At 34.8% G+C, this 11,991-nt stretch overlaps 1 protein-coding gene across 1 annotated transcript; it reads right to left on the bottom strand.

Moving 5' to 3' along the window:
* Positions 1–935: 935 nt before the first annotated feature.
* Positions 936–1,661, bottom strand: LOC104872543 (olfactory receptor 7E24-like). The gene has a single exon (XM_033759654.1). The coding sequence runs from the start codon at positions 1,659–1,661 to the stop codon at positions 936–938; it is 726 nt and encodes a 241-aa protein (XP_033615545.1).
* Between the last annotated feature and the right edge of the window lie 10,330 nt (positions 1,662–11,991).

Below are 11,991 nucleotides of genomic sequence, written 5' to 3'. Positions count from 1 at the left end.
GGAGAAGTATATATACTATGTCTCTATCTGTTGTATTTCCAGAAACACCTCCAGTCATATAGAAGAAAAATGGTACCTGATTTTTTCTGAATTCTACAAATTTTTTGAAACAATATTCACCAATATTCTACTTTTAGTTTTTGATACTTGCTTATTTAAATTGGTTAAAACACGAGGCTGAAAACTCATTGACTCACTAATGTGCTTCTCTTCTTTTCAGGATATTGAAGGATGAAAGTTCATCAAACAACAAAACCCATCTCTTTTTGTCACCTTTAGATTAGTCAGAGTGAGGCCTTTGTTCCCTAACCTGGCAAGGGCAGCATATCTCAACCTACTCAGCCTGAAGCAGTCATAAGAAGATGGAATTTTAGCCCCTCCACATCCCTTAGGAAGGAGAGGTCAAACACTAGAAAGGGTGAAATAAGATAGTATAGAAGAAATAAAGACATGTAGAAGGAAGATAAGGAGACATAAATTAAAAATTGTACTTTTAAGAATATTGCAACTACAGAACACAAAGTTAACTGAAAGTTTTATAGATATATATATATATATATATATATATAAAATCTCATTATTCTCTAGCTTTATTTATGCTTACTGTGTTGAGATATATGTAAGTAAATGTATCATTCTAATCTTTTAGGAGCAAAGCTTGGTAGCATAATTTTATTTTTCTGCATCCGTCATTCTTATTTCCAAAAATTTCACTATCCCCAAAGAATTTTGCACATATGAAGAACCTTAATTTCAATGATTCTGTTATGATTCTGTTATGAAACATGATAAATTGCACACATTTACCATTTGAAATACAGGCAAGGAGAGAGTATTTGCACTCTTCTGCTTTACCACAGTTTCCAAACTACATTCCAAATAGATGTTGAATGTCATGGAGGTAGATTCTTCAACTATGGAGCCTCTTCAGGGTGCTAAGAATATCCCTGTTCCTCAGGCTGTAGATGAAGGAAGGGATTCAGCAGAGGGGTGACCACACTGTACATCAGTGAAGCCACATCTCCCTTGCAGGGAGAGTATGACAAGGCTGAACCAAGATACGTTCTAAGGCCAGATCCATAATACAAGCAAACAACTGACACGTGAGAATCACAGGTAGAAAAGGCTTTGTACCTTCCCCCAGATGATGGGATTTTTAGAAGGGCAGAAACAATTTTATAGTAAGAGAAAGTGATCCCCGACAAGGGAAAAAAATCAAATAGGATACCAATCATATATGTGACTATATTTTTGATTAAGGCATCAGAACATGTAAGATAGAGGAGTTGAGAAGGGTCACAAAAGAAACTAGCAATTTTCACATCTTGGAAACAGGAAAGTTGTAAAGCAGTTAAGTTGCACAGCTGGTACTCCAGAAGGCCAGAAAAGACAGAGAGCAAAATCAACAATACACAGAGGCGAGGGTTCATAATGGTTGCATAATACAGTGGGTGGCATATTGCCACAAAACGGTCATAGGCCATTACTGTCAGAAGCATGCTGTCTGTACAAGCAAATAGCATAAAAAAAGACATCTGTATCAGGCAGCCCACATAGGAGATGACTTTACTGTGAGTCAAGATGCCCACAACAAACTTTGGGACTGTAGAAGAGATTAAACAGATATCATCAAAAGACAGTGTGAAGAGGAAGAAGTACATGGGGGTGTGGAGGTGAGAGTCAGAGCTGATGGCCAGGATAATGAGCAGGTTCCCAAGCACTGTGACCAGGTACATGGACAGGAACAGTCCAAAGAGGACAGGCTTCTGGTCTGGATCCTCTGAGAAGCCCAGGAAATGGAATTTTGAGACTCTTGTCAGATCATGTGTTCTCATAGTGCTTGAACACCTTTTCAAAAAGAAAATTCATTGGAAAAATGAAACCAAAAATAGCACACAAAACTCTATATATTTTAGAAATAAGTATTCACAAACAAAGGAATACTTGCATGAGGTGCCAAATTTCCAGCAGTATTGCTCTATTGTGAGAAATTCCACCATCATCAAGGACTCAGTATTGGGTGGTTCGTTTTCCACCTCCTCCTTACATTACTTTACAGATACTGCCCTGCGTAGTGTAAGCAGACCAAGGATGTAGAGTTCAGAACCCCTTGATCATAGTAAAATACCATCAACATTGTTTTTAACAAAGGATGCAGAGAGAATAGTTAGGACATCCTCATGTAAGCAAATATGATTTTATTGGAAGAAAATTTTAAAACATTCAACTATTTACTCTTTTATTTTCAGAAAATGGTGCACACTCTTTTGCCTTAGAGTGCTTACAAATACTACAAAATCTAGGACTGCACTATTTGAGAGTTGAATTTAAATAATTATTTTTAAAATAACTTTTTTGGAACTTTTTAGGTATATATTATGATCACATTCATCATTGGAAACTTGTACCCATATGTGATATATCTTAATTCTTGCTTTTTCCCATTCCCCTTTGCTTTCATCCCTCCACTCCTCCATATTTGCAAAGGCTTTTTCTATTTTTTTCCTCCATTTATCATATTTTTATCCTTCCTTTTTCAGAACACATTGTGTTTAGTCATTTACCTCAGAGAAATTTTTATCATTTTGGGTTTTCTGATTTTTTAAATTGTTTATTGGTACATTTTAGTTATATAGTAGAGCTACATTCATTATTGGGATCTTGCACCTTTACATGACAGGTCTTGGTTCTCACTTTTCCCCTTGTCCCTGTTCTCCTTTCACCTCCTCCTCCCTTCCCCATTTACAAACACTTTATTTCCATTTTTTATTTTTCTCACATTTTTTTCTTTTTCTTTATTACCTTTCCCCTACCTACACTATCCCTACACCTTTAGCCCTTTTCTTCCTATTTCACATTGTTAATTATCTCATTAGGGGTTTTCTTATTTTAATCTTTCAATTATGTAAGAGATCTATCCACCTTTGTTTGTATCTAAACTATTTGGTGAACTTGAGTTTGTCAAATTCATTTGGTGAATTTGAGTTCAACTTGTCTTTGGTCAATTTATATTTGTATATAGCAGGTTTAAATGTGTGCATGTAATTTTAAGACATATTGACCACAAATGTAGCATTAGTGCACATTGCACCTGTCAATAATTTAAAACATCCTTGACATTTCTAATTTTATACAGATTAATCATTAAATACAATATCACTAACATATCTTCTATGTAAACATCTCTCTATTGACCCTATATTCTTCAGCAGCTTGGAAACGTTCTTTACTTTGATCATACACCTGCTTGTAGGTAGGTGAAGAGACAAGAAACAAAGTCCCCAGGCCCTGGCTCTGTCTAGCCTTTCCTAGTTCAAGCTACAGATTTTCCTATCAATCTTTCTTGATACATAAATTGTATTTCTCTTATTTCAGCTAGCAGCTAGCAAAGGAAACTGGGACACATTTTTTGGTCAGGTCGCTGTGATTTAATTGGAAATAACACATTAAACAGACACTACATGAAATACTGTAAACATACCTTAAAACCCAGCTGCAGTAGAAATATTTACATTGTTTTGTAAATACACATGTGAATATTGTAAGCCCACTTTATCTGTAAAATGGGGAGCAGAATTACCTATTTATAGGACTGCTGTATGAAAATATTTGAAAAATTATTTAATTTGCATCACTGTTGTTTCATTTATCTGGGGATATTTAAAAACATACAGATACTCTAGATTTAGGCCAGGAAATTTCATCAACATATTTATATTTCAAGATTTCATGTTACTTTCTTCAGCAAGATTTGAAAACCACTCTTTTAGAATACTTGCTGACATTCTCAAAACACCCAATTAATATTATGTTTATATATATATGAAAATATAAATATTTAATAATATTTACATCAGCATTAAAATTCTTTAGATATCTGAACAATTGCCTAGGCAAGTTGAGTACTTGGTATCTCTTCCTAATTTCATAATGCTGCTTTTTTTGTTTGCAAAGGAATATCTTGTGAATTTTCTGGGTAGATTTTCCTGTCAGTGTTTCCAGATCAATGTTGATTTATGAATCCACAAGGAGTTTTCTTAAAATCTTACTGTAAAAGTATCTAAAATTAATGTAAGAAGGAAAACACTTTTGTCACCAAAATAGATTACTTTACAACCAGAAGTGATTTAAGTTTCTTTTAGTGAATACACAGCATTACCTGAGAGAGACCTCATTTAACTTGTAAGTTTATTATTACAACAATCTTTTCTAGATTTTTGTGCCTCTCTCCCTGTCACTCAAGTAGAAAGTTATGTATAAGATATTGGTGTAGGTTATAGTTTAGATTTCCAGAAAATGATGCTGGGAAAATTTCATGAATTTTTTTCAATAAATTTCAGTCACTTTCATTACTTTATTCTTCAGATATACCTTCAAAATATCTGTACAGTTGTCCAGTGATGAGCTCTGCATGGTAACACACAAAGAAATTTCATCCTCATATGGGGAATAGTATTTTCATTTTGCTCCGGTGGCATGGTGGAGCTTGTGTCAAGAGAAAGTGCTGAGGAAATGAATATCCAGTCCTGCATCATTGACCAGTGTGTGACAATAGGCAGACTGTGAATGAATCTCTCCTCTTCCCTGTGTACACTATGTTTAAGCAAAAATAAGAATAGAATTCATCTCCATATATGTGGAAACTCAAGGAAGTTTGGAAATTATTTACACATTGTGAAGATTTGTTTTTAAAATTAAAAAAAAACTGCACCTTAAGCAATTAGAAAGTGTACTGATAAATATTACAATCTATATTCAAATAGTAATGGTGTCTGGAATGATATGAAGTTCTATACCACATTTCAGCCTGAGGCATACATTTACCTGCTCCCTACTCTTTGTGCTTTTTTAAACTAATGGATATCTTTACTGTGTTTTTCAATATTGATATAGATGCAATTAAATACATTCTAGGGGCCATGTTCCTATGATATGGATACTAAAAAGCTCTTTTATCTTGTTCTAAAACTCGGGGCGTTTGAGAAAGGAATGCACGTGCAGACAAAACACAGCAAGCATCTTCACATCAGGCTGATTAAGGACAGCTTTTGTGATTTAGGGAAAGGTCCTTCTAATGTTTAATAGAGGTCTTTATTTTTTATTCATCTTTTCTGCCAAACAGTGTGTAGGCTCTGGGGAAACAGATGTAAATGAAAGCACATCATTTGTCTCCAAATATATTCACATATTTACACAAACAAAAATAAAATGTCTTGCAACAAAAATAAAAGAATAATATCAGGTCAAAAGACATAATCAGTAAAAGATTATTTGTGTCATTAATAACAATGATGGCTATGTTTTCTTTTGCTCTAATTTTATACACATTAATCCCAAATAGAGCACTTCTTATCTGTGTGATCTTCTGGGTATTTCTTCACCTAGAAAGCAACGCTAATAACAATGCTGTCTCAGAGATATCACGTGCCTGCCCTGTATTCCAGTGAAAATAAGTGGAGCTAAAAGGATAATAAAATTAATGGAAAGTCATTTCCAATGCACTAAAGTTTTCACTGTTTCCAAACCCACAAACAGAGGAAAAATTTTTATAAACTTGGGTGCTTCTGAGACAATTTTGAATGAAACCGAGACAAGACAAATCCCCATTTGAAACTGTGTGAATCATTGCAATCATGGGAAGGGTGGCAGGAGCTGTAGAAACATCCAGCAGTGGCGGCAGGAGAGAAATCTGTGCTGAAAGTTCAAGGAACTGCTCTTCGAGGTGTTTGCCTGTCATCCTTTCTGTCTATGTTAGATGCAGTTGGGGACATTAACTGCTCTGCTCCGTGAACTTTCAAGGACCCCCAAAAGTAAGAGAAACTAAGGGCTCTGTTTCTTAAGTGGCAGAAGAGTTAAAAATCTTCTGTATTAAGAGGACAACCTGTATTTCTCTATCATGACCTATGTCTCTAACCAGACAGTCCAATTCACTGACTACCTATTTACCTACTGTAAGATCCATTAAAACGAAGGACTCTGCTGTCATCCATAAGCAATAACATGTGGAAACTTGTACCTTCTAGACTGCAAACCAAATGAAATAAAAGAAGCTAATAAAATAAGTATAAATACCTCTGTGTCTAAGATATTAGAAGCACTCAAAACAAGTTCATAATGCTATGATTACTATCTTCCTCTCCTACATTTTTATAATCACCTTTATAATCCTTTTGGAGTGCTTAGGAATCACTGAAAAAGACATTTTTTTCCTTCCATGGGCAAGACCATCCTTGAGAAGGGGAAACAGGATGTGTAAAAAACAAATTTAAAAAATTATGATTTCCCCACTAAAATCAAATATATAAAATTTATGTTCCTTATAACTGATATTTTTCATATTTCTACCTTCCAATTGGTCACCCAAACTGTCATGTTTGACCTCATGGTGAGGAAACAATACTTACAAGGATCCTTCCATATTAGTCAGGTCCATCTGCACTTACTGGGTGATCCCAACCAAAAGATGAATGGATAAAGAGAAAGATAGATTGAGACATTAATAGGTAAATGAATGCATCTATAGACCACACTGTGCAGAGTATAAATAAAACAGACATTTATAAATATCATATTGTTTGTTTAGTGTGAGATCCCTTCCTTCAACCCTCTCCCCTCACTATTTATAAAGACATTTCCATTTTTTTTCCTTTTCTCACATTTATTATATCCCTTCTTTCCTTTTCCCTACCCCTCCTAATTACCTTTCCTCTTTGGACAATTTTTTCCTATTTCACATTATTTACTATGCATTTTGATCCTTATTTACTCTTTTTCAAATTAAATAATTGAATTTATTGGTACATTTTAGGGATACAGTAGTTACATTCATTGTTGGGACCTTGTACCTCTACATGACAGGTCTTGGTTCTCATTTTTTCATCTTGTCCCTGCCCTCCCTTCACCCCCTCCTCCCCTCCCCATTTACAACCACTTTAATTCCATCTTTTCATTTTCTCACATTTTTTTCTTTTCCCTTATTACCCTTCCCCTACCCATCGCACTTTCCCTACACCTTTAGCCCCTTGCTTCCCATTTCACAATAATCCTTATTTACTCTTACAGTTTATTATACCAGAGAAACTATTCAGTATTTACACATGTGTCCTGTTCATTTCACTTATGATCATGGCCTCAATATCCATCCATTAAGCTTTAAATGTCTCTAGTTTTCCATTCTTTATAGTCAAGTAGTACCCTGTTTTGTGGATAAAAAACAACAACAAAAAACATTTATCCAGTTTGCATTTGATGGGTAATTAGTTTGTTTCCAAGTTTTAGCTATTACAAACTCTTTGACTTTGTGTTTTTTCTGGGATGTTTGGCTGTGACCCATAACTCTCTTCCCTATGGTGGGTGCAGCTAGTGTTTCCCACTACTGTGATCTTTGGGGAACTTCCACAAAAGACTAGAGCAGTGAACATTGATCCTCTTCCTCCAGTTACAAGAAAGTAAAGTGGTTATTTGTGTTATTACTGGGCCAACTGACTGGACTAATCCTCATGTGATACCTGTGTCTGTAATCAGACAGATTAATTTAAATGTGGCTTAACACTTTTATACCTAACACCTTAATGTGGATTTCATTAAAACAAGTCCATCTTCCACATGAAATAAAAATGTAAGCTTTCATAATGACAGGAGGACAAAATCAATGAAATGAAATGGGCTGCATGGAAAACATTTCTCAGTGCCCGGAGTCCAGGAAGCCCTTAGTACCAGTTCCTGATGTTATATTCACTGTCCTCTTCTATATTTCATCATCACCTTCACTGTGCTTTCCCAGTGCTTAGGAAATCCTGCAGTAGCACACATTTTCTTCTATGAGACACAGTGGAATCAGAAACAGGGTATGTAGGAACCATATTTGTTAAGCATTATTATTTTTCCCTACATGCCAAGCCACGCAATTTATATTTATCATAACTGATAAGTTTCATATTTGTACCTTCCCATTTGTCTACCCAATTTTCAGTTTGTCTTTATGGTACAGAAATTATACTTTCAAGATCCTTCCTAGGTCCTTCAGATTCCTCTGCACTTACTGGATGATGCTGTTTCTCTGCTGGTTAAGGTCAGGATGAAAACATCACAAGATCCTCCTATTTCTGCTTCCCAGTAAAGGATCAGGCTCTGCTCTCAGGATTTAATTAATGCAGACAGACAGGAGCTTCCCTGTGCAGACCACAATGGGAGTTTGGACAGAGGTATGAGACTCACTGGACTGGATTCATCAAACTGAAGGTCTGGAGGCAAAAAGTGATTGTTGATAAATAAACATCTATGGAGGTTTAATACACAAAGCCCATAATTAGGTAATTTGGTCCCTGCAATTCCAACCTCTTAGGACTTCCCAAAACTCAAGGAAAACAGAGAGAAAATGAAAACAAGTGTCCGCAAGAGGGTTTGGGATTTTCCTGTAGTCAGGTAAAAATAGTGTGTTCTAATCACTTCTCTCATTAATGTATAATTATAAATGTCCACCTGCTTCATTTTCTCTTGAAGAATAATGAATAAAAATGTACTTTGTATAAAATACACAACTTTATGACTTTAGATTCACATTGTTGTAAAATACTCGGCATACTACATTTTCAGGATCTTTTCATTTTCTAAAATGAAAATTTATAATCAATTTAAAAATTCCCCATTAAGCCACCAATTATACTGTGGAAAATTATGAGAAATTAAAGCCATGAAAGTGAAATATTCACATGACTAAACAGGGAGGTCTTACAAGTCTAGATGTTATGTTGATTGACTTTTTCCAAGCATGTTCGTATAGACATCACAGTACCTGAGATTAGACTATTCTGATGTTGCATACTGCCAGGATACTTAGAATGTCCCTGTGCTTCAGGATGTAGATAAAGGGATTCAGTGCCAGAGAGAACATAGTGTACATCACCAAGGCTGCTGAATTGTTTCTGGTAAAACCTTATACAGTTGAGTCAATATACTCTCAAACACCTGTTTTATAAAATAAGCAAACTCCTGACAGTGTCCCCCATAACTAAAAAGGTTGATGGTGGGACTTTCATGTGGAGAAGACTGTTTTGTAGTAAGAGAAAAAGTTCTGTAAGATAAGGGGTAAAGAGTATAACATTATATATTCACTATGTTACTGGGGAAGTTGTCCAAGTAGGCAGGGAGGTTGGCAGGGTTACTTAAGAAATTGTGAATTTTAAGATCTTTGAAGGAGATAAACCATAAGACAATAAAATTATGCAGATGTGAGTGTCAAGAAATACTTGCAATTTAAAAAAATTGTTTAGGCTTATTTGTATCGAACCCATCCACTATTGAGGTGATATATTTTAATATTTTCATTTTTTTGTTCTATTTTCTAAAGTTATCTGTTGAAATTATTTCCTTGTTTTTTAATATTATTTGTTTTCTTTTATAATTAAGGATTTAGCACCAATGCAAAGAAAAATGCTGAGATTTTAGTAACTCCTTCCTTATTTATAGTTTCAGATTTTTCATTAATCCTTCTCAATTTATGAGCTCAAAAATCCATGCCTTAGCTGTAAGTAGAACATTTGTCAATTATTGGATCAGCTGTTACTATGAAATCATTGGGAAAACTGCAGAAAGGGAAAAACAAATGAAATGGCATGAAAGCACTATGGAAATTTAACCTTATATGATATTGGGACAAGAGGTGCCTACTTCATACAGTGGCTATTAATAATTTTTACTTTGTATTAATTTTAAAGAATGGTGAGTTTCATTTTTGGTATATTTGTACATGAATGTAACATACTTTGATCATTTAAAATTTTTATATTGAGAAAAATAGTGTATTTCATTCTTATTTATCAATTTTTTTTAATGCAGGAAACTTTTATTGAGAGAAAGATACTTCCTAAGAGAAACAGAAGGGGGATCAGAAAGTGGGTTACACTCTCACTCAGCTTCTCAAAGTTGTTTTATGTGACAAATCCTTTTGTTGAGGTGGGTTCAAGTTGGGACAAAACTACAGTTAACTAATAAGTTTGTAAGTATAATTGCTTTAGTAATACTGATCCAAGGGAAAATCACAATGTGGACAATACTATGAACAACTAATAAGATTATGACAAGTATAGGTGCTTAGATAATATTATCTAAATGAGGATCTAATAGGGAAGCAAGTCACATAGCAAGCATACAAGGAATGAGCAAGGATTATTGGTGATAAGGAGTAGGTCAGGGATATTTCTTGGAAGATTTTGGTCCCTCATCCAGGTGGTTGTTACCTATTTAAAATATCAATCACTGCTATTCATCCATAGGGAAGCACATGGATGTGGTAGTTTTTTTGTAATGCTCCATTTAAGTGAATGTGTCTTGATTGTCCTCTAAATTGACTGCTCAACTCTAATCAATGTGGGTTCCTCAAAGGCCAACTGTCTAAGTGCCTATAAGATATCTAATTAACTTACCTATCTATGATATTTCCCCATCTTAAGAAATATAGCTAACTCCTATGAGGGTCCAAAGGGTAAAGGTGATGGCTACTTCCAGCTGAAGAGGGCCAGTTGTGATGAGCAGTCAGACTTACTCTACAGAAGGTCTATCTAAAGGCCCTCGATAGGTGCCAGACATTGGTACCTTTGATAGACACATAGCCTTGAGTCTGGAGGAGACAAAGCCAAAGGAACAGTTATGAATAAATGAGCCAAATACGATGGTCACCAAGATTGTTATGAATATAGCCAGTAAGAAGGAACTACCAACAACCTCCTACAAAGAAGATAAGAGAAGGTCCATGAGACTTCAGAATGTGACATAGAAGCCATAATGTAGTTTAACAGTAATGAGCTATTTACAATGTCAATCTGGTGGATCCCAAAAAAAGAAGTTTATCACATTTGTCACTGGTATGTCTGCTTACAGTTTGGCAGTTTCTAGGCAAGAATAAATAAAAACTTAAAGAAATTAGAGCATTACAGTGTATGCATTAGTGCTAGGATAAGAAGGAAAGTTGGAGAAAGATTCACACTTAGAAACTGCTCACACTGACTCTAAATCTAAACTTTAAACTCTTAAATCTCATATTTTGTCAAAAGTCCCTCAAGTTTTAGCTGTAATAAGATAGGGAGTTTTTGCAGAATAATTTTAGCTAAGAGATTGAAAAACTCTAGTTGAGCTCTTATAGATTTTACTGTAATTTTTCCTAATGGTATATACTCATGGTCAGCTGCCAGTGTAGCTCAAAACTGCTAGAAGGGGTCAAAGATTAGAGCAATAGGTGGTCTCTACCTCAGTCTGATAAAAAAGTCTATAAAAAACCAACAGCCAATATGATACTAAATGGTCAAAACTTCACACTAAAATCAGAAGAAGGACAAGGATGTCCACTATTACCACTCCTCTTCAACATAGTTTTGGAAACTTTAGCTACAGCAATTAGAAAAGAGAAATAAATAAAAACGAATAATGATAAGAAATGAAGATGTTAAATTGTCATTATTTGCAGATGACCTGATACTCTATATAGGGGACCCCAAGAACTCCACCAAAAGTCTTATAGATTTAATAACCAAATTCAGCAATGTAGCAGGATACAAAGTTAACATACAAAAATCAATAGTATTTTTGTACATGAAAAATGGACTCACTGAGAGAGAAATGGGGCAATTAATTCCTCTCACAATAGCATCCAAAAAATTTAAATACTTTGGAATCAACCTAAGAAAAGAAATCAAAGACCTCTACTCTGAAAACTACAGTACTTTTAAAAAATAGATTGAAGAGAATATCAGAAAATGGAAAGATATCCCTTGCTCCTGGGTAGGAAGAACCAACATAGTGAAAATGGCCATACTTCCAAAACTGCTACATAGATTCCATGCAACTAAAATTGAAATTCCAGAAACATACTTCAAAGACCTGAGGAAAATAATCCATATATTCTTTTGGAGGATGAAGAGGCCTAGAATAGCAAAAGCAATTTTAGGCAATAAAAGACAAGGTAGGGGGTATTACAATCCCCAACTTGAAACTATA

The sequence above is a fragment of the Fukomys damarensis genome, unplaced genomic scaffold (genome assembly GCF_012274545.1).
Source record: "Fukomys damarensis isolate Sample0158 unplaced genomic scaffold, DMR_v1.0_HiC HiC_scaffold_37, whole genome shotgun sequence".
Taxonomy (NCBI): domain Eukaryota; kingdom Metazoa; phylum Chordata; class Mammalia; order Rodentia; family Bathyergidae; genus Fukomys; species Fukomys damarensis.
This window is presented reverse-complemented; position numbering and strand designations above follow the sequence as displayed.